The sequence below is a fragment of the Cervus elaphus genome, chromosome 12 (assembly GCF_910594005.1).
Source record: "Cervus elaphus chromosome 12, mCerEla1.1, whole genome shotgun sequence".
Classification (NCBI taxonomy): domain Eukaryota; kingdom Metazoa; phylum Chordata; class Mammalia; order Artiodactyla; family Cervidae; genus Cervus; species Cervus elaphus.
In genome coordinates this window covers 92707822-92735802 of record NC_057826.1, presented here as the reverse complement: position 1 = coordinate 92735802, position 27981 = coordinate 92707822, and the positions used below count along the sequence as shown (strand labels likewise).

Below are 27981 nucleotides of genomic sequence, written 5' to 3'. Positions count from 1 at the left end.
ATGGCAGCTTCTGGTCACAAGATGGATGGGCTTTTCCACGTCCAGACTTACACTTGCGTTCCAGGTAGGAAGACAAGGAAGTGATAGGGATAAAAGGGCAATGAGGCTGGTTCACCTTAAGGAGCTTTCCTGGAAGCTCTACGTAACAATTTCCACTTCCATCTCATTGGCCAAACTGTCACGTGGCTTCCTCATATTAAAGGGAACCTGGAAATGTAATTTTTAGCAAGACACATTGCTACACCCAAACAAAAGCAGATTCTGTTAGTAAATTGTGTCTCACCTATAAAAGACTATATAAATCATACCATTTAATGGTGAAATTTTAGAAGCACTCCTTAAAAATAACACAAGGGTATCCTCTATTATTTTGCTGGAGTCAATTCAATAAATAAGATGAATTAAAAATTGAAAACAAAACTTTATTGTCAGATGTGTTTGTATTTTAAAAAATCTACATTTAATAAAGGAGTTCAAGGTTATGGCTACAAGATCAATGTACAAAATCAGGAGCATTCCTGTACAGCAATAATAGAAAATTAGGAAATGTAATAAACATAATCTCTTTCATGATAAAACCTATAAGGGACCTATAGGGTCTGGGGAGGTAGGGAGGTGGTGTCATCTATCAGAATTTGTTGAGTACTTTAGAACTACCAGATATTACTGAAAGACAAACAGTATGTCTGAGTAAATTAGTCAGGAAGAATAGCTATTTTAAAGATAACTGTTCTCCCCTTATTCTGTAAGCTCAGTAAAACTCAAAACAAAACTGCTCATGGTTTTTCTCAGAAGTTGTTAAGTAGATCCTAAATTTTATGTGGAAGAGCACAGACCCAAGAATAACAAGGTAGAAGGACAGGCCCTAGTACATATCAACATTTATTAAAAAGCTGTAGTAATTAACACCATATACTAATAGCATAGTATTACTACTAATGAATTGGAAAGACTGATGCTGAAGCTGAAGCTCCAATATTTTGGCCAATTGACGCAAAGAGCTGACTCAATAGAAAAGACCCTGATGTTGGGAAAGATTGAGGGCAGGAGGAGAAGTGGGTGGCAGAGGATGAGATCGTTAGATAGCATCACTGACTCCATGGACATGAGCGTGAGCAAACTCCAGGGGACACTGAAGGACAGGGAGGCCTGATGTGCTATAGTCCATGGAGTCGCAAAGAGTTGGACACAACTTAGTGACTTAACAACAGCAACAAGAGAGTAGTATTGGCATGGATATATACATTTTGGACAACTCAGTACCAAAAGTATCTGCTATTTAATAAATGGTGCCTGAGGCGCTGCTGTCCATGAGGTTGCAAAGAGTCAGACACAACTTAGCGGCTGAACAAACAAACTGTGCCTAAACTCTGACTTTTCAACTGGTTTCTCAGCTTTTCCCACTCTAAACCACTTTGTGCATTTATTGCACATTAGCCACAAATGATGTTTTCATAATGTCACTATTATGTCAGAAACAAAAGATGTCAAAAGCTCTCAACTCTGTCCAGGATCAATGGGAGCTGAGAAGGGTAGGATTTTCAGCATGTGATGATTTCTCTGGTGCAAATGGGCTTCCCTAGTGGCTCAGCGGTAAAGAAAACACCTGCAATGCAGGAGACACTGGTTCGATCCCTGGGTCAGGAAGATCCCCCGGGGAGGAGAGCATGGCAACCCACTCCAGTATTCTTGCCTGGAGAATCTCATGGACAGAGGAGCCTGGCGGGGTACAGTCCACAGGTGGCAGAGAGTCGGACAAGACTGAAGTGACTAAGCACGCATGCATGTGCAAATACCACGGCAGATTTCAAGTTACTGACATGATGTCAACCGGCTCACAAAACTCCTAAAAACTTAACAACTGGCTCTTGGTTGCCAATACAAATGAGCTCCTACAAATCACTGTCTTTGGTGCACACTAAACTCGGGTTTGACTTTCAAGAACACTGAACTCACACAGCATAGCTTGTAGTTTCCTCAATAAACCGAGCTGCTTCTCCCTTCTGGTGTCGTGGTCAGTTGCTCCCTCTGTCCAGAATGCGCTTCCTGAATGCCCCTTTGCCCTCTGCATACACAATAAACATACATGACCATTCATCAAAAGACAATTCACCCAAGGATCACCATTCAGCCCAGGGACCCCTTTCAGGAAATGGTCCCTGCGCTCTAGGAAAACTGATGAGTCACTCCTTTGTGCTGCTGTTTCTGAAGCGTTCTTTGCTGTGACTTTGCTGTGGTCTCTCTCGACTGGGTTGTAGGCTGCTAGAGATGCTGGACTGTCTTTTCCTGATCTCTGAACTCTAAGCAGAAAGTCTGGCACTTTGCAGACGTTAACTATTATCTGCTGACCTATAAATGAATAAGTAATATTTGTCCAAAGACTGATGTCTGTTACTCTCTTGCCATGTTTTCTTTGGAAAGACAGGGTGATGGCTGACTTAGATGGCTGCACTCAAGCTGGGCCATAGGGATGGGCATTCCAGGAACAGGGAACTGTACTTCTTTCCCTTTCTTGGGTAGTGGCTTATTTTAGAAATGATTTATTACTCTGTTCTTTCGAGGTAGCTTGGAAATATTTGGAAAAAGGCTCAAAATATGACCAGTAACCTAGGGTTTTAAAAAATGCTTTTTAAGGAAATATCTCATTGTGAAAAGCATACCTGGTGCTGATTTTTTTCCCCATTTTGAAAAGCAATTATATGTTAGAGCATCCCTGGTGCTGGTAGGATGTCAGTGAACTTCACAGAGAGGTGGCATTTATACCCCTGGGGCAAAAACTGTCTTTTGTTGGATTATTAAGGGATAATCACCTTTGCTTTGTCATACACAGTTGAACTACCAGTTGTTCAAGAAAAACTCAAATGATATTATAGGGAGTATTGAAAACATGATCTCATTTATTAAGTAAATCATAGTATTGGACTGTTCCCCCTACAAGTGTGAGGTAATTTATTTTCTAAAATTGTTGCTATCTACAAAAGGCTCAGTGAGACAAAAGATAATTCAGAGGCAAATAGTTTTCACCCTTTCTGTCTAATTGCAGTCTCTTAAGTTTGTTATTATTTCAAACTCATATATACCTACATACACATACACATAAATGTACATACACCACATAAATATATGTGTATATACCTACTTTATTTGGGGGGGGGGGGCTCCAAAATCACTGCAGATGGTGACTGCAGCCATGAAATTAAAAGATGTTTACTCCTTGGAAGAAAAGTTATGACCAACCTAGACAACATATTAAAAAGCAGAGACATTACTTGGCCAACAAAGGTCCATCTAGTTAAAGCTATGGTTTTCCCAGTAGTTATGTATGGATGTAGGAGTTGGACTATAAAGAAAGCTGAATGCCAAAGAATTGATGCTTCTGAACTGTGGTGTTGGAGAAGACTCTTGAGAGTCCCTTGGACTGCAGGGACTCCAGTCCATCCTAAAGGAAATCAATCCTGAATATTCATTGGAAGGACTGATGCTGAAGCTGAAACTCCAATACTTTGGCCACCTGATGTGAAGAACTGACTCCTTGGAAAAGACCCTGATGCTGGGAAAGATTGAAGGCAGGAGGAGAAAGGGACGACAGAGGATGAGATGGTTGGATGGCATCACTGACTCAATGGACAGGAGTTTGAGTAAACTCCGGGAGTTGGTGATGGACAGGGAAGCCTGGCGTGCTGCAGTCCATGGGGTTGCAAAGAGTCAGCGACGACTGAGCAACTGAACTGAACTGATACCTACTGAACACACACACACACGATCTTTGCCAAACCTATATCTGTTACTAATTCTATCAGCCCTTATAACACCACTTCTTTTTATTCCTTTTGTCAAGTCTTCAGCAGTTGCCTAATCTTTGGCCTTCCAATTTACTTCTCAGCTTTCACCAGTTTCTTTCCTTTCACTAAACCATAGACAATGTTTCCTAACATCACTCATCTGTGCGTGTGTGTGTGTGTGTGTACCAAAGAGGTGGGTCACTTCTGGGGTCAAATCTAGTTCTGTTCTGAGGCTTTTTTTTCACTCTCAGAATATGCTAAACTTCTAATTTAACTCCTAATTCAAGCACATTGTGTTTATGTACAGTAGGGATTCAGTGGAGATATCCTGGCTGTTCACTAGTCTACATTTCTTTCTTATTATTTGAATTTTAGCTAGGCATATGATTGCCCAGCATAGATTACTATATTTTATTAATTCTTTACTTTATAAACCACTACAGTCCATGGGGTCACGAGGAGTTGGACACGACTGAGCCGCTAACACATTCACTTTCAAGAAAGAAAGAATACCCAAGATGGGGAGGCCAGTAGGTTACCACTGCGTTAAAATGGGATACCAAGGTTTTCCATTTTCAAAGAGGGAACTGAGTCGTACTTTATTCAAAAGAAAATTCTGGAAGCCCATTTAGAATTGATTCAGTACTGAAGATCCAATGGTGTTGGTTTTATAAAGCTAACCTCGACAACTCCGAATTGTATTCTATTCAGTTCAGTTCAATCGCTCAGTCTTGTCCGACTCTTTGCGACCCCATGGACTGCAGCACGCCAGGCTTCCCTCTCCATCACCAACTCCCGGAGCTTGCTCAAACTTAAGTCCGTTGACTCGGTGATGCCATCCAACCATCTCATCCTCTGTCCACCTCCCACCTTCAGTCTTTCCCAACATCAGGGTCTTTTCCAATGAGTTAGTTCTTCGCATCAGTCCTTCCAATGAATATTCAGGACTGATTTCCTTTAGGGTGGACTGGTTGATCTCCTTGCAGTCCAAGGGACTCTCAAGAGTCTTCTCCAAATTGTTCTCAGAACCACCTAAACATGGCCGGGACTTTGCTCTTAATTTCTCACCACAGGTGCTTCCAGCGCGGTGCGCGCCAAACCTGAAGGCGGCCCCGCCCGGGCAGGACTGCAGCCCCGGGCGAGGCGCCCGCGGCGGAGAGCGGCCCCTGCGGTGCGCGGCGCCCGCGCGGGGCGGGCCTCGGGGACCTGGAGCCCGGTTTGCCCGCCCCCGGGCGCAGGGCGGCGGCGAGGGGGCTGCGGGAGGACCTGAGGGGCGCGGCGGCCGGCCCGAGATGGGCCTGTCCCGGGGCCCCCAGCAAGAGCGGCCGCAGGAGGAGGCGGCGGCGGCCGGACACGAGTTCCCGTAAGTCCGGGTACAGGCCTGGAAACTCCCTTCGGGGCGGCGCGGGGCGGGCCGGGGGAACTGGCTGAGCAGCTGCGGGTGCCCCAGGGACCGGAGCCCATCCTCATCCCTCCGCCCTCGGTGGGCTGGGTTTCAGCTTTGGGATCCACACCCTCCCAAGGGTTGGCTCACGTTTCTCAGAACGTTTTATTTCAGGTTAACCCTGCATTGTAGGCGGAAGGAAAGTGTTCCTCTTTCAAATTAAGGAAGAGGATTTTCCAAGAAATGATTCAGCCCTTTTACAAATAAGAAAGAGTTTTGTGTGCTGTTATCTCCTACAGCCTGCGCCTTCACTAATTTATTGTGTGACCTCAAATAAGGCACCTAATTTTTCTGTACTTCAGTTTTAAAAGCAGGGAGGGGTTCCTCTGTGTCTTGGGAATAAATTTCCAGCATAAACTGAGGGATGCTGTTTAATAGTCTTCAAAGTTAAGCATGACATCAAGTCTCTTAACAGGCACACCATCCATGTCAGCTCGCTGGGATGGCCTCATTTGCCAAAGACCAGCCTTGGGTACAGAGCATCAGTTTCTTAAGATAGTGTTCAGTTAGTTCATCCATCCATCCATCCAGCTAGCCAGCCGTTCTTTCTAGAAATATTTTCAAGAAATTACTATGTAAATACACATTCTAGATGTAGAGATGCAGACAGAGCGTATTCTGGCCCAAGCTCAATTTCTGGTTGTGGGGGGTTGATAGATGATGAAATAAATAAGCAAATAAATGAATGAGATATTTATTTTAAGGTAGTGATAAATGCTTTGGAGACTATGGAATAGAGTGATGTGGTTGTGACAGGGGAACAGGAGATGTGGTGATCAGGGCAGACAGGACATTTGAGCCAAATTTCTGAATGATAGGAAGGAATCAACCATGGAACCTTCCTCAGCAATCAATGCAAAGAAATAGAGGGAAACAATAGAATGGGAAAGTCTAGAGATCTCTTTAAGAAAATTAGAGATACCAAAGGAACATTTCATGCAAAGATGGGTACAATAAAGGACAGAAATGGTATGGACCTAACAGAAGCAAAAGATATTAAGAAGAGGTGGCAAGAATACACAGAAGAACTATACAAAAAAGACCTTCATGATCCAGATAATCATGATGGTGTGATTGCCAACAAGAGTCAGACATTCTAGAATGCAAAGTCAAGTGGGCTTTAGGAAGCATCACTACGAACAAAGCTAGTGGAGGTCATGGAATTCCAGCTGAGCTATTTCAAATCCTAAAAGATGATGCTGTGAAACTACTGCACCCAGTATGCCAGCAAATTTGGAAAACTCAGCAGTGGCCACAGAACTGGAAAAGGTCAGTTTTCGTTCCAATCCCAAAGCAAGACAATTCCGAAGACTGTTCAAACTACCACACAGTTGCACTCATCTCACACGCTAGGAAAGTAGTGGTCAAAATTCTCCAAGCCAGGCTTCAACAGTATGTGAACTGTGAACTTCCAGATGTTCAAGCTGGATTTAGAAAAGGCAGAGGAACCAGAGATCAAATTGCCAACATCCACTGGATCATCGAAAAAGCAAGAGAATTCCAGAAAAACATCTATTTCAAAGCCTTTGATTGTGTGGACTGCAACAAACTCTGGAAAATTCTTAAAGAGATGGGAATACCAGACCACTTGACCTGCCTCTTGAGAAATCTATATGCAGGTCAGGAAGCAACAGTTAGAACTGGAAATGGAACAGACTGGTTCCAAATAGGGAAAGGAGTACGTCAAGGCTGTATATTGTCACCCTGCTTATTTAACTTATATGCAGAGTATATCACGTGAAATGCTGGGTTGGATGAAGGACAATCTGGAATCCAGATTGCCAGGAGAAATATCAATAACCTCAGATATGCAGATGACACCACCGTTATGGCAGAAAGTGAAGAAGAACTAAAGGGCCTCTTGATGAAAGTGAAAGAGGAGAGTGAAAAAGCTGGACTTCCCTGTTGAGCCAGTGGTTTAGAATCCTCCTGACAATGTGGGAGACTCGGTTCGATCTGTGGTGGGAGAGCTAAGATCCAGCATTTCGGCGTTCTGCATGTACTACTGAGATTTTGTGCCCTGCAAGGGAAGATCCTGCGTGCAGCAACTAAGACCAGGTGCAGTTAAATAAATATTTTAAGAAAAAGAAAGTGGAGTAAGACCAGACTATTTGAATATTAGGGAGTGAAGGGGAGAGCAAATGAGATTGGGGTGGTACACAGAATCAGTTCAGGCAAGGCCTTGACGCCCTGAGAGAGGAACTTAAATCTGGTATTGTTGGTATTTTTACCAACAATAAATAAAAACTGGAAATAGAACTGCCATATGACCCAGCAATCCCACTCCTGGGCATACACACCGAGGAAACCAGATCTGAAAGAGACACGTGTACCCCAATGTTCATCGCAGCACTGTTTATAATAGCCAGGACATGGAAGCAACCTAGATGCCCATCAGCAGATGAATGGATAAGGAAGCTGTGGTACATACACACAATGGAATTTTACTCAGCCATTAAAAAGAATTCATTTGAATCAGTTCTAATGAGATGGATGAAACTGGAGCCCATTATACAGAGTGAAGTAAGCCAGAAAGATGAAGACCAATACGGTATACTAACGCATATATATGGAATTTAAAAAGATGGTAACGATAACCGTATATACAAGACAGAAAAAGAGACACAGGTGTACAGAACAGACTTTTGGACTCTGTGGGAGAAGGTGAGGGTGGGATGTTCTGAGAGAATAGCATTGAAACAAGTATACTATCAAGGGTAAAACAGATCACCAGCCCAGGTTGGATGCATGAGACAAGTGCTCAGGGCTGGTGCACTGGGAAGACCCAGAGGGATAGGATGGGGAGGGAGGTGGGAGAGGGGTTCAGGATGGGGAACGCATGTAAATCCATGGCTGATTCATGTCAATGTATGGCAAAAACCACTACAATACTGTAAAGTAATTAGCCTCCAACTAATAAAAATAAATGAAAAAAAAAAAGAAAATATTGCTATGAAAAAATAAATAAATAAAATAAAATTTTAGCCACTCTAACAGCTGTGTATTGGTATCTCCTTGTGGTTTTAAGTTGTATTTCCCTCATAGGTAATGATGCTGAACATCTTCTCATGTGCTTATTGCCATCTATATATCCTCTTTGGTTCCTCTTTGTTCCATTGAAGTCTTTTCCCTATTTTTAAATTGGATTTTGTTTTCTTACTGTTGAGTCATTTGTCAGATGTGTGATTTGCAAATATGTTCCCCCAATCTGTAGGTTGTCTTTTTTATTCTCTTAACAGTATTTTTCACAGAGCAAAGCTTGAAATTTTTCTAAGGTCCAATGTACTATTGTTTTCGTTTATAGTCATGCAGTTGGAGTCATGTGCAAAACAGAACTCTTTGCATAACCCCAGTTTAGGAAGCTTTCTCCTGTGTTTTCTTCTAAAAGTTTTATAATTAAAAAAAAAACAACAACAACTTATTTCTTTGGCTTCGCCAGCTCTCCAGTTGTAGCAAGCAGGATCTTCGATCTTTACTGTAGCATGTGGGATCTACTTCCCTGACCAGGGAGGGGCCCCTGGGAACAGGAAGTCTTAACCACTGGACTGCCAGGGAAATCCCTTTTCAGCCCCTTTATATTCCAAAATAACAACAAAGAAACAAACAAACAACTCAGTAAATCCTGGAAGCTTCTCTAAGCTATTTAATAAAACCTGCCATCTAAGTATGTATTATGTATGTGACCTGTAATGTTTGTGAATGTGAAGTCGCTCAGTCGTGTCCGACTCTTTGCGACCCCATGGATACCAGGCTTCTACATTCATGGGATTTTCTAGGCAATAATACTGGAGTGGGTTGCCATTTCCTTCTCCAGGGAATCTTCCTGACCCAGGGATTGAACCCAGGTCTCCCGCATTGTAGACAGACGCTTTACCATCTGAGCCACCAGGGAACTTTTTGTTTGTAGTGTATAGTAATATTAATGTTTCTAGTAAAAGTGAAAATCTTCTTTTATCTCCTTTCATGTAAATGAAAATAAAACATGTTCGTCCCTTTTAACCTTCATTCATGACGATATGATGTGCTGCCTTTCATGGTTTTGTTTCTGCAGGCCTGGCATCCCGCAGGGTTCTGCAGACAACAATTTTTTTTTTTTTAGTTGGAGGCTAATTACTTCACAGCATTTCAGTGGGTTTTGTCATACATTGATATGAATCAGCCATAGATTTACACGTATTCCCCATCCCGATCCCCCCTCCCCGCAGACAACAATTTTATCTCTGTAAGCTTGTACAGAGTATTTGGGCTCCTCCCTGCCTAATCTTGTACAAACATTTTATAAACAACGCCCCTTGAGAAGTCAGTGGCCACCCTCCAGCCTCCTAGAGCTATATACTGCACTGCTGACTTCAGGGTGGTCCTTGAGAATAATGTTTTGTTTGGGATAGGAAGATGTTTAAGGCTGAGAAAACACTTGCAGTGTGAGGAGAACGTGAAATCTTGATAATACAGCTTTATAAAATATTGAAGCAAAGTCCCCACATCCAAAATAGCAGACTGTGAAAGGCTCAAGGCTGTTGTTTCAGGTTTTTAGTTCCAAGGTTTGCCACGTGAGGTTTGCTTTCTCTTCAACCCTCTTCGATTCCCAGTCATGCTTGCTTGCTCGCTTTCAGAGCTGCCAAATGAGAGGAGCTTCCAGCATGCTGCTAAAAGCAATAATTTGTATCTTACGGAGAAGCTGTTTGAAAAGAAGGTTAATGTTAATGCTGTGAACAATGTGAGTGGAAATCACAGATGTGACAAGTGACAGCAGTGTGGGTTTACACAGTACAACTGAAATAAAAATAAAATCGATTCTGCTAAATGAGATGAGGGGGAGCTCTTTTGTTGGCAATTCCAGAATGTTTAAGCTAATAGTGGAATCAAGCTGTAGAGGAGGCTCTGGGTGTTTTAATTGCTCTAATCTGAGGGGACGTGCCCAGAGTCTTTACATGAAGCTGTGCTAAGCCTATGGGTGGGCAGTGTAGCCAGATGTCAAGGTTATGGGCCTGGATTTGGTCCTGGGTCATAGCCTGTGGATCACTTTGGCCTCACACATTCTGGAAAGGCAGAATGTCTTTTGCTACACAGTTCATCACTGTTTTCTCATCAGTGATGCGCCTTGTGGTTGGAGCCTTCCAAATTTAAAATCCAAAGGCAAGTACAGCTTTGCTTTTTACTGCTTGTGGAATATAGTACATCTGCCTGTTAGGCAGAGGGGCCTCTCCTGAGACCCAGCGCTCACTTGTTCTTCAGTGCCTGGGTTTAGGGGAGAAGTCCCACTGCCAGAAAAATGGCTTGCCTACTGCTTGGCCTTGTGGAGATTTCCTGACAGCCCCACAAGGCACGGTTCATCAGTGAACAGACTGGGGTTGTGTCTGTTTAGGACGATGTGGAGTGCTTCAAGGTGGGGATGGCAGAGGTGGGTTTGATGCTAAATGAAGCCTAAACTTTAAGTGACGTGCTTATGCAGATCCTTCCAAGGAACGTGGAGGGCTCTAGCAGTGTGTTCCATTGTTATGTGGTTTTGTAAAATCTGAAAAAGGAAGAAATTTAAACTGCCATCAGTTAAACTTTCTGACTCTGGCTTTAAAGAGGGCTCCTGAAAAGTGTAAACTTCACCTTCTACAAAACCTGGATCTGTTCCAAGCAGTGAGTCATAGAAACTGAGGTGTGCAGTAGAAGGATATTTAGCAGTTGTGCCTGTGTGAATGTGAGGGGATTTGTCTATATGTGTATATTGTGTGCATGTCTGATATGTTATGTGTGGATATCCTATTCATTATACATAGACATCCCAGAAAGAGTAGAAAAATGGCAAATTTCTGCAGCAGAACAATTTTAGGAACAAAAAAGAGGAAAGGAAACAAGAAAGGAAGGGAGCAAAAGAAATAAGCAAGGATCTTTGGAGGTAATATGTAGATTAACTGTTGGATAAGTAAAGCAATAATCATTTTTCTAAACAGCAGGAAATAGATCCTCCAATGTACCTTTCAATAACCATCTGAAAATTTTTCCATATAACTTTCTAATATTTTAAACCATACTTTTATATAAAAGTACTTAATACACTAAAACTAACAGCCAATGTAGCAAGTTATTATAAACTCCTGATGAATTATATTATAGTTTCTAATGACATCTTTTTTAGTCCTGTTTACAGCAAATTGCTGACATGGTTGCTTGTAGAGTTCTTTAAAATCGGTGATGACAAAGATGAAAAAAAAAATGGAAGTGGTTTTATTGACTTATCTTGGATGCTATCTTGGTTTGCATCCTTATTCACAAATAAAGTTAAAGGGGAGTTTACAAGCCCAAATTGGGCATACTAGAATATAGCTCTAGACTGCAAACAATAGCAAGGGTAACTCATGTTTTGTCAAACTTAGTTTATCACCGATTTAGCTACTAAGGAAATCAGATGTTTAAGCAGTTCTCATATTTTTGCAATAATTTATTAATGAGAAGCAAAGGATAGTAAATTTTTTGGAAGCAAAATCAATGTTCAGAATGTGGGAAATATGACATGTGTTTTACTTACAAGCAAAGCATCCTTTGAAGCACCTCAGAGTGTCTCCAGACAGCCTGGGAGCCCCAAGCTGGCTTTTCTTTGAAGCAAAAGACAGTCATGCTTTTTTATCTGTGTATGTCTTTCCTTCTTTCCTTCCTTCTCTCCCCACCTTCTTCTTTTTGTCTCTTTCTTTCTTCATTTGTTTCATTCAATACAATTTAAAGTCCATAAAACTACAGGGGAAAGAGCCACATATGGACTGAACTAGGAAAATTTTTTGTTATGCATTATCAATATATCCTACCATTATTAATGGTTGCATACAGGAAAAATATAGCTTTTACACTCTAGTTGAAATATATTATATTGTTATAATCAGTCATAGGTTATACAGTGGATTTCAGCTTGATGTATACACTCCAGTTGGTTGCTAAATTCTGTGATGTTATCTAATAGTAGAGAAATGTAAGATTATGCTGGATATAGTTCTCACTGCTTTTATTTATTTATTTATTTTCCCATTTATTTTCATTAGTTGGAGGCTAATTACTTTACAATATTGTAGTGGTTTTTGTCATACATTGACATGAATCAGCCATGGATTTACATGTATTCCCCATCCCGATCCCCCCTCCCACCTCCCTCTCTATCTGATCCCTCTGGGTCTTCCCAGTGCACCAGGCCTGAGGACTTGTCTCGTGCATCCAGCCTGGGCTGGTGATCTGTTTCACCCTAGGTAATATACATGTTTTGATGCTGTTCTCTCGAAACATCCCACCCTCGCCTTCTCCCACAGAGTCCAAAATTCTGTTCTGTACATTTGTGTCTCTTTTTCTGTTTTGCATATAGGGTTATCATTACCATCTTTCTAAATTCCATATATATGTGTTAGTATACTGTATTGGTCTTTATCTTTCTGGCTTACTTCACTCTGTATAATGGGCTCCAGTTTCATCCATCTCATTAGAACTGATTCAAATGAATTCTTTTTATCTCAATAGATGCAGAAAAAGTCTTTGACAAAATTCAACATCCTTTTATGATTAAAACTCTCCAGAAAGCAGGAATAGAAGGAACATACCTCAACATAATAAAAGCTATATATGACAAACCCACAGCAAGCACTACCCTCAATGGTGAAAAATTGAAAGCATTTCCCCTGAAATCAGGAACAAGACAAGGGTGGCCACTCTCACCACTACTATTCAACATAGTTTTGGAAGTTTTGGCCACAGCAATTAGAGCAGAAAAAGAAGTAAAAGGAATCCAGATAGGAAAAGAAGAAGTGAAACTCACTGGTTTTAAAGACAAGGTAAAGAGTAGATAATCAAAACACAAACATCTGGTAAAAAAAAATTATGGCCATTCAAGAATCAGGAATCTTAAGAACGCGAAATAGCAATCAGATGACTGAAGACACAAACTATGTTTCCTCAGATGAACCACATGGTTTCGCATTTTGCAGTGGGGACAAATCCTTTATCTGCTGTGGATTTCTTGCTTAATCACAAGGTCAGGGTGGATACTGCTGATAAGGTAAGCCCATCACTTGGTAGAATGGATTCAGTTCAGATCAGTCACTCAGTCGTGTCCGACTCTTTGCTGCCCCATGGACTGCAGCACGCCAGGCCTCCCTGTCCATCGACAACTCCCGGAGTTTACTCAAACTCCTGTCCATCGAATCGGTGATGCCATCCAACTATCTTATCCTCTGTCATCCCCTTCTCCTCCTGCCTTCAGTCTTTCCCACCATCAGGGTCTTTTCCAATGAGTCAGCTCTTCGCATTGGGTGGCCAAAGTATTGGAGTTTCAGCTTCAACATCAGTCCTTCCAATGAATATTCTGGACTGATTTGCTTTAGGATGGACTGGTCGGATCGCCTTGCAGTCCAAGGGACTCTCAAGAGTCTTCTCCAACACCACAGTTCAAAAGCATCAATTCCTTGGCACTCAGATTAGAGCGGAGAAGGCATTGGCACCCCACTCCAGTACTCTCGCCTGGAAAATCCCATGGACAGAGGGGCCTGGTAGGCTGCAGTCCATGGGGTTGCTAAGAGTTGGACATGACTGAGCCACTTCACTTTCACTTTTCACTTTCATGCATTGGAGAAGGACATGGCAACCCACTCCAGTGTTCTTGCCTGGAGAATCCCAGGGACGGGGGAGCCTGGTGGGCTGCTGTCTATGGGGTCGCACAGAGTCGGACACGACTGAAGCGACTTAGCAGCAGCAGCAGCAGCAGCAGCAGCAGCAGATTAGAGCATAATTATTGTAAGGGGGAACTCTGGTCACTTGGGTTATCTTTTCTCCACATACACACAAACTGTTTCCATTGACAGTATTCATTTTCTCTTTAAAGAATATGCATGTCTTGTGCTCTTTGTATTTGGTGACAAAACTGTTTTTTCATTACCAGCAGGACTTAGGCTTTTGCTTATTTCCCAGGTTGACCTTATGTCATGCATTTGTAAGGATAAAATGGTTGCCCAGAGGATCAGTTGCATAACCCAGAGGTGAGGACTCTGGTTCAGTGTGGGCAGCACCTCCAAGTCTGGGGAAGAGGCCGATGAGGTAAATGGAAGTTCTTACTCCAGATGTGGACAAAGGCTTCCAGGTGGAGGGCAGGTGGTGCTCAGAGGATAATACAAACATCTGCTCTCAAAGCTGCTTTCAGTTCAGTTCAGATGCTCAGTTGTGTCTGATTCTTTGTGACCCCGTGGACTGCAGCACACCAGGCCTCCCTGTCCAACACCAATCCTGGAGCCTACTCAAACTCATGCCCATCTAGTCAGTGATGCCATCCAACCATCTCATCCTCTGTCGTCCCCTTCTCCTCCCGCCTTCAATCTTTCCCAACATCAGGATCTTTTCCAGTGAGTCAGTTCTTTGCATCAGGTGGCCAAAGTATTGGAGCTTTAGCCTCAAGATCAGTCCTTCCAGTGAATATTCAGGACTGATCTCCTTTAGGATGGCCTGGTTGGATCTCCTTGCAGTCCAAGGGACTCTCAAGAGTCTTCTCCAACACCACAGTTCAAAAGCATCAATTCTTTGGCACTCAGCTTTCTTTATAGTCCAATGCTCACATCCATACATGACTACTAGAAAAACCATAGCTTTAACTAGACAGACCTTTGTTGGCAAAGTAATGTCTGCTTTTTAATATGCTGTCTAGGTTGGTCATAACTTTTCTTCCGAGAAGTGTCTTTTAATTTCATGGCTGCAATCACCATCTGCAGTGATTTTGGAGCCCAAAAAAGAAAGTCAGCCACTGTTTCCACTGTTTCTACATCTATTTGCCATGAAGTGATGGGACTGGATGCCATGATCTTAGTTTTGTGAATGTTGAGCTTTAAGCTAACTTTTTCACTCTCCTCATTCACTTTCATCAAGAGGCTCTTTAGTTCTTCTTTGCTTTCTGCTATAAGGGTGGTGTCATCTGCATATCTGAGGTTATTGATATTTCTCCCGGCAATGTTGAGTCCAGCTTGTGCTTAAACTACCACACAATTGCACTCATCTCACATGCTAGTAAAGCAATGCTCAAAATTCTCCAAGCCAGGCTTCAATAATACGTGAACCAAGAACTTCTAGATGTTCAAGCTGGATTTAGAAAAGGCAGAGGAACCAGAGATCAAATTGCCAACATCCATTGGATTATCAAAAAAGCAAGAAAGTTACAGAAAAACATCTATTTCTGCTTTATTGACTATGCCAAAGACTTTGACTGTGTGGATCACCAGAAACTGTGGAAAATTGTCAAAGAGATGGGAATACCAGACCACTTGACCTGCCTCTTGAGAAATCTGTATGCAGGTCAGGAAGCAACAGTTAGAACTGGACATGGAACAACAGACTGGTTCCAAGTAGGAAAAGGAGGACATCAAGGCTGTATATTGTCACCCTGCTTATTTCCCAGTATATATCTCAGTAATCTGGGGCTTGTTTTTTTTTTCTTCTCCATACCTGAACTTTACTGAGAATAAGAGAAGACATAATGCAGTTTCAGTGGCAGCCCAAATTACTGCTAAAAGGCTTATACACTTCAAAATGGGAGGCCCCCACAGAACCTCATTCCTTGTTTATTGATTTGTATGCTATACGTTTATCAAACTGTTCTCCAGGTTTACAAATATAATTGATTACAAGAGGCAAATAAGATGTTCTGAGAAGGCTTACTTTTTGGAAGGCACATTTACAGAAGTTATAGATGATTTGTTTTGTATGTAGTACCATGTTTATTGGATTAAATACTTAACCATTTAATGTACAATTGTACCACTGTTTTTATTCAGTTCAGTTCAGTTCAGTTCAGTCGCTCAGTCATGTCCGACTCTTTGCGACCCCTTACTAGGGTCTGTTTTAGTTTGGGCTGATGTAAGAAATATAGCATAGGCTGGGTGGTTTCCACAACAAACATTTATTTCTCACAGAACTGGAAACTGGAGACTCCAAGATCAAGATGGTAGCACTTCCAGTGTCTTGTGAAAGCCACTTCTGATTTTATTCACTGTCAGTGGAGAGCAGAGTGAGGAGCCAAGCTCCGTGTCTATTTATGAGGGCACTAATCCCATTCATCAGGGTTCCACTCTCCTGACCTAATTAGCTCCCAAAGGCATGCCTTTCAAATCCATCACATTGGGGATTAGACAACATATGAGTTATTGAGGGACACAAACATTCAGTCCAGAGCAGGGTCCTATATTTTTAAAAAATGAAAATGTATCAGTGACAGAGTTTTTGAGTGATGGGTACCTGTCTCATTTCCCCTTTAAACCCTGTGGGTTTTCTTGTTTTTGTTGTTGTTTGCCTTCATTTTAAAAGAGATTTATTTAAAATTTTTTTCAGCTTTGTTGAGGTGTAGTTGACAAATGAAATTGTGATACATTTAAAATGTACATAGTGATGATTCAGTGTGTGTATACATTGTGAAAAGATTCCTTCCATCTAGTTAATTAACACACTCATCATCTCATTTCTTTTTTTGGTGAGAACATGTACATTCTATGCACTTAGCAAATTTCACTTGTATAAAAGTCTTATCAACTAGAGTCACCACATTATACATTAGATCCTTAGACCTTATTCATAGATTTTTTGACAGGGATAAAAGGAAATAGAAAAGCAGACACATGAACTTACAGATAAGGATCCCGAGGCTTAGGGTTAACTAAGCTGAGCAAGACTGCAATGTTTGGAAGTGGTTGAGACAGAGTTTGAGGTCAGTTTGTTTTAGTCTACAGATCATGCTCACAATGTCTGCTCTGTAGACTTCTTTAACTTGGGGCCTAGGGCTCCGCAACTTTCCCCGAGTCATAGCCCTTCATTCCCTCCTCCCTGAGATAGCCAGTGTTGACTCTAGCTATTTCCTTTCACACTTGTCTGTCTGCTCATTTGGTGTACAAGTCTAGTCCCCCAGCATCACTGCAGGTCAGTAGGTCTTGAGCAGTCTCTGCCTCTCTAATGCACACATATGTGTATACACACACTTACATGATTTTATATAGAGAGTGTATTTTAAATAATTTATATATAAGTAGAATTCTTTTTATAACTTCAGTCTTCTCTGGTTTTTCTTTTTCTGCATAGCTTCCTCTTCCAGTAACTACATTTAGTAATGTAGGATCTGTGTGTTTATTTCTGTACTTTTCCTCTTGCTCATATAATCATATCCACATTGCTATCTATCCACCTACTTACCCACTTACAATAGACATAAATACATACATAAACACATATGAGTTTTTTTGGTCATTGCTTGTTTTATAAAAAAATGGGATTGTATTATATTTTCTCTGCATCTTATTTTCCACATTTAATAGCTACCTAATGGAAATCTCTCCAATTGTTATAGCCCTAGTTAATTATTTTTAGTGCCTACATGATGTGGTGTGACTGTTCCCTGATTTGTTCAGTGTTCCCATATTGATGGACATTTACCTTACTGTCAGTTTTAACGGTTGCAATTAATAACCTTGTTTATATAACATCAGGTCTAGAAATTTATTTTCATGGGATAGAGTCCCAGCAGTGGGATTACTGATTGTATTTTAAAATTTTAATAGATATTGCCAGATTGTTTAAACTGAAATGGTTTCATTTGCACTAATACCTTAAGAGAGTCCCTTTTTTGGTCCTTGTTGATTTGTAAGGATACTTCATATATTATAGAAAGTAACCATTTATCTATATTAAGTTACATTTTAAAAATCTATCATTTGTTTACTGACTTTATCAACTTATTCCTTTTATAACTTTTGAATCAAAACACTATACATTATAATCTAAATTTTCTTCTAATATGTTTATTGTTTGTGTACTTTCTTTGTATGTATGATATATATCACTTTTGCTGAATACTGAACTCTCTCATCTCTTGATCTTCAGCAGTTAGGTATTAACCTGGCTTTTGTTGGCTGAGAGAGTGTGGTGGCTCACTCAAGTGATGGGTTCCTTTCTTCTCTTTTCTAGAGGAAGCATGGCTTGACACTTCTTCATCTTGCAGCCTGTTCTGGAAGTTTCGAGAGCGTGCTCATGTTGGTTAGAGCTGGAGCGGACCAGAGAGCCGAGAGGCAGGTAGGTATGTGGATCACACCAGACTTAAGCCCTCGCTCACCGTGCAGGAGGGGGAGGTTACGGAGTAATTACCTCCCCTCCCCTGGCTCTCTTTAGGATGGAGTGAATGCCCTCCACTTTGTAGCTCAGAGCGATAACATGCACATCGTGGACCACCTCATTCAAGATCTGTACCTGGAAGACCTGGACCAGCCTGATGAGGTGTGTCAGCTGTGGGTCTCAAATAAACCGCACTAAATTCCACTGTCTTCCTGCCCCTGCTGGAACTGCCAGAGCAGCCGGCACAGACGGACCTGGCCCTGTGGCTGACTCCTCCCTCACTCTGGCAGACCACAGAGAAGAGGGCCGTTATCGGTGCTGGTGGCGGCCTTGGCTCCTGCATGTGGGGAAGGCAGGAAGTAACGAAGAAGTGGTCTCTACTCCCTCATCCTGGCCACGGGGCGGATAGGACCCATGCTGTGTGGCTGTCTGCGTCTTACTCTGTGATGCCTGGCCTTCTGGGAATGTGCTCGGCCCACGGCTGTGCTGCGATGAGCCATGGAGTATACTGCAAAGGCACCATGTTTGTCTCTATTTTTGTCCTTTCATGAGAAGCATGGTAATAATAATAACAGCTACAGTGGCTCTGGTGGTAAAGAAGCTGCCCACAATGCAGGAGACATAAGAGATGCGGGGGTTCGATCCCTGGGTGGGGAAGATCCCCTGGAGGAGGGCATGGCAACCCACTCCAGTATTCTTGCCTGGAGAATCCCATGGACGGAGGAGCCTGGCGGGCTACGTACAGTTCGTGGGGTCGCAGAGTTGGGCATGACTGAAACAACTACGTACCACTTATTGAATGTTTATTGGTGTGCTTGGCCCAAAGGGAAGCTGTGTCCACACATTTCAGTGAGAGGTCTAGAGCTTGGCACATATGGATGCTTAACAAATCATTGCTGAATGAATACTTTATCCTATTAATCCCCATAGTAATCCTATAATGAAGAAATATTTTTATTTATATTTGAGGAAGTTGAGGCTCAGAGAGACTAAGTACCTGGTCTCAGGTGCCCAAACTGGAAGGTGACAGAGCCAGGTTTGAATTCAGATCTGGTGACTCCAGTCACCGTGCGGTACTGTCTCCCCTCGCAGAGGACCGTGGGCATTGCCCATGCGCTAGGGAATAGCCCTTTCTAGGCTCTTTTCATAAGGCAGTATCCTCTGTGGGGTTGGCATTTGGATTTCAAATGGGACTTCCTCTTCACTGTGCCTGTTGAACTTCATTCTCCATTGAAGACTCTCTAGAAGTTAATCAGTAATACTCATTTTATTTCATCTCTTTTAGGAACACATTTTTTTTTTTAGGAACACATTTTTTTTTTACCTCAGTCTTAAAAATAATAACAAACACTTTTGTCAAATGACGTCTATAAATTTCTTTTACTTCTAAGTATGACTGAGCAACTATACATTTTATAGCTTGGAGGCAGGCAGACTTGGGCTGAGTTCTGGCCATATATTAAATATGTGGGTTTAGCAAGTCCTCCAACTGCTGAAGTCCTCAGTGTTTGCCTCTGTGCAATGGGAATAATAAAACTTATTTCATGGTAGCACCAAGGCATGATTTTGAAGGATGTCTTAACCTCTATGTCTCTTTTTATCAGCAATTTCTCTAACCCTTGATGTAAATGATTTTCATACTTCCTCAATCTTATGTACAGATACGTCTGTCTGTGAGCAAAATGGCAAGCCATTCTACCACCCCTTTCCAATCAGACACCAACCCTAAGCCATTCCCATGTAGCAACATCAAAGCAGCCATTGCCGGGATGCTTAAATGAGTTAATGACTATAGAGCACCTAGCAAAGAGCCTGGCACATGGTAAGTGCTCACTAAATGGTAGTTATTATAACAATTATTATAGGGTAAAACACTGTCTGGTTTCCTCAAACTGATAACCATCATCAAACACATTTAATGTCAGGATGAAGAAGTCAGACATCCCAGTTTGATCCATGCTAACTAGGAGTGTGGCCTACGATTGAATTCCATTCAATTCAATTCAGCAGATGTGTGTTCACAGCCAGTTTTATATGAGACACAGTACTGTCTTCCTTTTCAGTGGGCTCTGGATGCTTTCACAGGAGACAGATGTTTGTAGAGAGGATCAGACAGGCTGAGGAGGCCAAAGCAGGTTTACGGGGAGCCTTCCCACTTCTGCAGCTTCTGCTGGCCTTCCTGTCTGTTATCTCTTCAGCTGGCGCTGAGTTCGCCTGTCCCACTCCTCTCCCTGCAACGCTGAGTATTTGTTGGGGAAAAGACTGAGGAGCCCTGACAATGCAGAGCCAGGTGTTAGCTGAGAGATCCTAAAAGGAAGCTGCATTGAGAACCATGTGCAGAATGAGCAAATCATGGGTCCCCTGGGTCATCTAGGGAGAGAAGAGCCTCTGAGTCCCATTCCTAAAGAACCCTGGATTCATCCATGGGAGAGACAGAGTCCGTCCTTTTTCTGCGACCTGTGAGTGGGGTCAAGGATATCAGCCAAAGCCAGTAGGAGCCGGGATCCAGAGCTCAGGGTCCGTTTATTCGTTGTTGGGTATCGCATCTGTATTTGCTTAAAGGTATTGTGGAGCCCATGAAATGCATTGAATGGAAAAGACTGCTCCACCTTCACAGCCGGCCTTCTTGCCCAGTTTCTTATCCACAGAAGGTGACTGAGAGCCTGTATACCTGCCCAGAGTTAGTAATCCTTCTCATTAGCCTTGGAGGGAACTCCAAAAGCTCACAAGGAAAGCCAAACAGGGAGGAGGTTTTTATTAATCAAACGGATTTAAATAGGCCCAGAAGAGATTGGGTAGGAGGGCAGAGATGGAGGGCACTGGGAAATATTTTAAGGTTTCTCCCAACTCTGTAGCTCTAAAAAATATGTTATCCCTCCAGGGGAGAGAGATTAGAGCAGCCAGGAGAAGTTATGGGTTAAGTAGTCTAGATATTTTGACTCTATGTGTAACTTCCACCTAGTGATCGAAAATAAGTACTCAGACCAAAATGTTTGGAGAGGGAAGGACAATAAAGGGAACGGCCTCAGAGGCCACTCATGTTTCTTTGGATATTTACAAAGTCTGGTGATACATTAGGTTGGTTTCAGCTGTGTAAATAGAGGAACTTCCATTGGTTTAAAGGAACATTTACAGGAAATCTCTAGAGGTCCAAATGCAAAAAAACCCATCCTTGTTCAGAAGACTGGAGATAATGAGCATGAGGATTTGAGAAGACAGTTTCTTCTGTGGGCCAGCGGTCCACACCTCACAGCCTTAGATTTCATCAAACCTGTTGCCTCTCACCTGGGGAGAACTGACTCAGCAGCGCCCATTCACAGCAGTTCCATGACTTCAGAAGCAACGCACTGCTCTTCCAGCACTTTTTGCTGAATGTTCTTTTTCTCTCTCAAATATCCAGTTATGTAGGGACCCACTGCTTTTCCCCTTTGCTGAATTCAGCGGTGAATCCCTCACAGCAGGGTGAAGGGGAATTTCATGCTGAAGATACACCCAGGAGGCACCGGGGTACCTCCTGCTGGCCTTCACCGGCCTCCTCTCCCGGAGACCCTCAGGACACCCTCTCTGGGATCTGTGTGGGAAAGGATGGTCAGGTTGGACTTTGGGTGCCCATTTAATGGCTGTTTGTGAAACTTTTACTCAACTTGGTAACTTGTCAAATAACCCTGCAGTAAACTTAAAAATGAAAAATAATTTCTAATGAATAACTGCAACTCCTCAGACTTATTCGTGTGCAAACAATTTAAATGCATTGAATTAAGACATATTAGGTTAAGTACACATTAAGCTAATACAGGAAAAAAAAAGGAACAGAAATTCTGAACCCTTCTTATTTCTGCTAATTAAGAAAGGGATTCAGGATTCTGAGTTGTGGTTGTCTGTCTGGGATCTGAAGCCTGAGACGCTGACACCAGGCTCCACAGTCCTCCAGGCTGGAAAATCTTCCTGCCTTACAATGAGGGCAGTCTCCATCCTTGGAGACTGCTGCACTGGATAGAGGCCCACTTGAACATAATTTAAAAGGGTTGGGTGGTTAAAAAATGAAAGTAGACATAATAAAATATATTAAAAAGCAACTCGCGTTTTTAAACTTCTTGTTATTTTGCTTAGAATATGTACGAGAGATGGGAGAAAAGGTTTGTGTCTCATTTTACTGCCGCCTGGTCTTTCTTTATGCTACTTTTTGATATGTTTATAAGATACAGACTACTTTAAATGTCCTTATTTTGTGTAATTTGGCTTTCACTTTTTTTTTTCTTGATGATAACATTTTTTAAAGAGCATCCAAAGTTCAAAGCAATGGCTGTTTTGTTAGGGAGGAAAAATATTTTATCTTTGATAACCTCCCGCTTCTTATCGGTCTAGACTTTCTCTGTGGGTGGGTCCTCTGTCACTTTGTTTAACCATGCAGAAATGCAAGACTTTGTAGCAACCAGGGTTAAAAGAGTGAGGCCATTTTAAGGTTGAACAGACTCCTAATATTTCCAGCAGTGTTTGTCCCCAGATTGCTAAATATGTATTAGTGAGAATTCTTTCTATTATGAGTAACAAAAATCCACTTTAATCTGGAATAAACATTAAAGGTAGTTTATGAACTCCTAACTAAAGAGTTTGAGGGTGTATCTCACTGGCTGCAGGCATGGCTAGATTCAACTCACCCTCCAACTCTTGGCTGTCTCTGTTGGCATTTTTAAAAAATTATTTGCCTATTTGGCTGCGCCGGGTCTTATTTGCAGCATGTGAGATCTTTACTTGCAGCATGTAAACTCTTAGTTGCTGTATGTGGGGTCTAGTTCCCTGACCAGGGATGGAACCCAGGCCCCCTGCACTAGGAGCGTGGAGTCTTAGCCACTGGAGCACCAGGGAAGTCCCTCTGTTGGCATTATTGATAAGTATACTCTCCACATAGTGGGAAGGATGGCTACTAGCAACCTCAAGTTTAAATTCTTATGAATATTGTTATGGTTTTGATTCATAAGAAAGAACATTTCTCCCTCATCAAATGTTCATATAGAAATCACAGGAACAATTCTGTTTGGCCCTGCCTGAAACATGTGCCCAATACTGAACCAATTCCTGTGACCATGGGTTATATGATCGTGGCAGGTAAAGCCTGGCCATTGATAGCATTAAGTGGACTAAATTAATGGGTGTGTGTGTTTCTGTGTGTTGGCCGGGAGAGGGGCAGGGGAGCGGTTCTCCCAAGGAAAAGCAAAGACACAAGCAGCAAATGTCCACTTGCAGACAGAACACCATCATGTGTTATTCATGCCCTTTGTGCGTAAAGGGCTAACAAAACGCCTTTCCTTTCTGCGTGAGAATTTAAACCTTAGTTAACTTTCTGGCTCTGTGTCACTACAAACAAGACAGAAGTACAATATTAACTATTACTAAGCAGCATTGCTTATGATAAAAGTGACTCCTGATTGGTAAGCTGCATCTGGGCTTGGAGGAACTGCAGATGAATTGTGAATGCCAGAGGAGAAGCCATACTTTGGGCATCTCTGAGTGCAGTGACTTCTTTTCCTCTGTTTCAGGGCATCAGCCACCGTTTCTTATCACCTGCCTCCCCAACCACAGGCACAAACTCAAACTGAGTTACATACCCCCACACATCACCAATTTGGTTATTGCATTTCATTATAATCACTTGCATATGTGCTGATCTTTCTTAATGGACTCTGAGCTTCCTGAGGATAGGGTGTTATATTTTTTATCTTGGCCACTTTTGCTTAGCACAATATCTGACATATATATGTGTGTGTGTGTGTGTATATATATATATATATATATAAATGCTGAATAATTGTTAATAGTTGTTGAATAAATGAGTGACTGATTTGTAAGAATGTGTGACTAAATGTTTTCATCTAGCATATAATCAGCATCTCTCATCTTTCTTTTTGTGACTGGTTTATATGGACCCTTGTTGGCACTGTTTGCAGATATTTGTATAAGCTGGACACGCTCATTCTGTCATTTCCCAAAAGCTGTTGATGGCTCCTGGGGCTTCCCAGGTGGCTCAGTGGTAAAGAATCCACCTGCCAAGTAGGAGATGAAGGAGACGATCCCTGGGTGGGGAAGATCCCCTGGAGAAGGAAATGGCAACCTTTTCCAATAATTGCCTGGGAAATCCCATGGATAGAGGAGCCTGGTGGGCTACAGTCCATGGGCTCAAACAGAGCTGACCATGACTTAGTGACTAAACAGCAGTTTGAGGCTCAAGACTAGACCTTTATCTCCAATTAGGGATCTAATTTCACAAGTGGCAAGAGAGGGTCCCAAGCAGTCTCTATCTTTTCCCTTTGTCCTTTCTTGGTAATTCAATGAGGGCAGGGTTTCAGACTTTGAAGGGCTAGAGATACAGGTCTAATTGGCAACACATCTGGCTCAAAAATATAAATAAGGTGAATTTTTGGTGCCTGGTTGTTACTCCAGCTTGTATGGAGTCCCATAGGACTGATCCATACATACTTTTTTGGAAGCCATTTATTATTTTAGCACTTTTCCTTCCTTTTTCTTTAAGTTTTGGAGAATCATAAGCTATTATCTCAAGCAAACAGTGACCATTATCTTTTTATTATCTTACATTAGCAGGAGATCAGATAACAAGTCTCAGATTCTGGGAACTTCTTATAAAGAGTCTTGCGTCTTGCTTTTAACATTTCAAACATCTTACTAAGCTTTTGGTTAACAACATACCAGGCCAATTTGTGAATGTTTTCTTTAGTTGACAAAAATACTTCTGCTGCCTACCAAGTTGGCCACCCCAACTTCTTTTCCTGCTTTTAAATATCTCAGGTTAGAAAATTGAGTTTTTTTTATAGGTGTTTCACAGTTCTTTTGATAGCCAAATGACATTTTGACTATCGAAAATGCAGTCTCCCTTTGCAACATGAAAAGTTGGAGAAATTACCATAATCAGAAGATTCTACCCTTGAACTTTCCTCCCTAACAAATCACACCTAAACATCTCTCTTAATCTGTATTCTCTGGATAATTCCTAATTTCTCCATCCCACATCATACAGACCTGTTCTCAAGAGTTTTCCTGTTGATCCTTGGTGAATGTCAGAGATAAGTATATGAGCAAGCGTCTGAGCCACCAGGAAAGCCGCATTACCAACCAGGGAGGGCCTGGAAAGAAGCAGCTGATACAATGTCATGTCTCAATGAGTCATGTAAATATTAAACCCTGGAGAATTTCTCCTTCAAGCATTTTTATCAGTAAGGCAAGGCTTACTGAGTGATATGCAAGTGACTCAGATGAGGTCTGGCACAAAATCAGCTTCTCAATAAATAGTTGAGTGAAAGACCTGTTCCATAAATGCAGAAAGTTAGTTAAAATGTTCTTTTTAAATGGAATCTTGTCTGGCTGTGAGGTGGGGCCTCCCCAGATGCTTTGGAAGGACCATGTCTAAACGTACCTCCCTGCCCCCATGAAAATGATTCTGTGCTGTTGGAGTTTGGCACAAAAACTCAGAACTGGATCTGGTTTGAAGTGAAAGAGGTTGTGACGACCTTCCCCTAAGAAGAGCCCAGAATGCCATGACCAGCATCACCGCCTTGGCCTCCTTGCCGTCCTCAAAATGCTCCCCACTTTGCCAGTTGTCTTGTGTGTTCAATAAGTGTGTAATAACATTGGAGTTTGTGACTGATTTTCAGAAGGGAAGAAAACCATTTCTTTGGGAAGCAGAGAGGGGCCACATCGAATGATAGAAAAACTTATCTTCCTTAATCTGCATACTACAGAAAAGGACAAGGTAAGATGGAATTTTATTTTTTCACCAAGGACTAGAGAAAGGGAAGTGACAGTTGAGGTATAGATTTGGCAATGGCATTTTGGTGAGCATTTGAGTTCTTCACTTGTTACTACAGTCGGAAAGATCATGGGATATCCCAATGAAATCAACCCACTCTTTCAGTGGACTGTCCGAATAACCAATTTTGCTCCATAAATGTCTGAAATCAAAGGACTACATGGAATTTTCCACTGTCAGCTCCAGTTGCTCTGTTCTTCCCCTGAGATCTGCTGGGGACTCCAGCCCACCTGACCAGGGAAGGAAACACCGAGTGGACATGCATGTCCTTCTGCACATCTTTGATGCTTTTTTTTTTTTTAGGAGAAATTCCTAGATGTGAAAGTATGGGTCAGAGAGTTCTGCATGTTGTAAAATCTTTCTGTATGATATTGCTAAAACTACCTCTCAGAAATCTTGCAACAGTTTGCCTTCCCAAAAGTTATATATAATTACTTGTATTATTCCACTTGTTACTAGCCAATTAGCAGCAAAGTTAAAAAAAAAAAGGATGGTTTGTTCCCTTTTCATTCAAACAGCTATGTGTTTTCAACTTAAAACTTAAAAAATATTAATTTCACCTAAAACCATGGAAAACATGGCCAGTACTCGAGCCACAGCTTTATCCAATGTGGCCCCTGCCCGGGAAGCCGCTCTGCAGCCCTGCCCGTGGGCGGGCGTGTTCCTGGGAGGCTCTCCTGAGGGGGGTCTCTGTGCGGGAGGGGAGCCCAGCCCTGCACCTCGAAGCAAAGCGTGGGCACAACCCTGTGGTCCAGTGCTGCTCACCCAGTCACCAGAAATAGATGAGGTCAGTGAGGTCTGTGCAGGGGCTCCTTACAGCTGAGCACAGGGTGCAGAAGTGGAAGAGTGAGAAGAACAGCTCTCGAGAAATGAATAAGAGGCAAACAAAAGTGTTTGTGCCACAGGGTGCGATGTGAAGTGAAAGTCGCTCAGTCGTGTCCGACTCTTTGCGACCCCCGTTCTCCAGGCCAGAATACTGGAGTGGGTGGCCTTTGCCTTCTCCAGGGGATCTTCCCAACCCAGGGATTGAACCTGGGTCTCCCTCATTGTAGGCAGATTCTTTACCAGCTGAGCCACAAGGGAAGCCCAGAGTGTATAAAAGGTGATGCAGAAAGATTCCTCCCTTTTTCTTTAAAGTAACTCACAGCAGTTCATTTGTTAATCCATTCACTTATTCACCAAAACATATTTAATGTGTACTCTGGATGATGGTCAGAGTATGAGACAGAGAGCATCACTGACTCGATGGACCTGAATCTGAGTAAGCTCTGGGAGACACTGGAGGACAGAGGCGCCTGGCAGGCTACAGTGCTTGGGGTCCCCAAGAGTCAGACATGACTTAGTGACTGAACCCTGATTGAACCCTGCTAGGTAGAGTGTTTTCTTATTCTGGAAGCCTACAGGGCAAGAAGGGCAAACAATAAATATTATATTGGGTTAAATACACTAACAGATGTACATGCAGTGTGCGGTGGGAACACAAAGGAAAATCTGTTTCAGAAATACCAGACCTCCCAGACGAGGTCATACATCACGTGGGTCTGGGCATTCTAATGAACATGGTACCAGGAAACCGGAGGAGGACACCAGGGTAGGCTTTGGGACAGAGCCCGTGTAAGGGAGCTGAGGCCTGAAAAGGCGTGGTAAGTGCCGGGAATGAAGCTCCGAAATCAAGGAGGGGTGGGGTGGAGGCCGCGCTTCCCAGGAGCAGAGCTGGCTCTGACCTGCTGGCGGCAGAGGCCCGGGAGGGCTTCAGGCAGCACGTACAGCTGGATCCATCCTGGGCGGACGCAGGACACTGACACTGCGCTTTGAAGGGGGGACTGGTACCTGGA

General features: G+C 42.5%; 1 protein-coding gene across 1 annotated transcript in view; it reads left to right on the top strand.

Moving 5' to 3' along the window:
* Positions 1-27981, top strand: part of ANKDD1B (ankyrin repeat and death domain containing 1B) — a 61299-nt gene continuing 33318 nt past the window's right edge. The window contains 12 exon segments of the mRNA XM_043921123.1: positions 1-80; positions 4889-5064; positions 5067-5139; positions 9753-9759; positions 9842-9943; positions 13154-13252; positions 18190-18288; positions 18385-18489; positions 25992-26034; positions 26037-26089; positions 26848-26899; positions 26902-26942. Of these exon segments, the coding sequence (XP_043777058.1) occupies positions 1-80; positions 4889-5064; positions 5067-5139; positions 9753-9759; positions 9842-9943; positions 13154-13252; positions 18190-18288; positions 18385-18489; positions 25992-26034; positions 26037-26089; positions 26848-26899; positions 26902-26942 (930 nt within the window).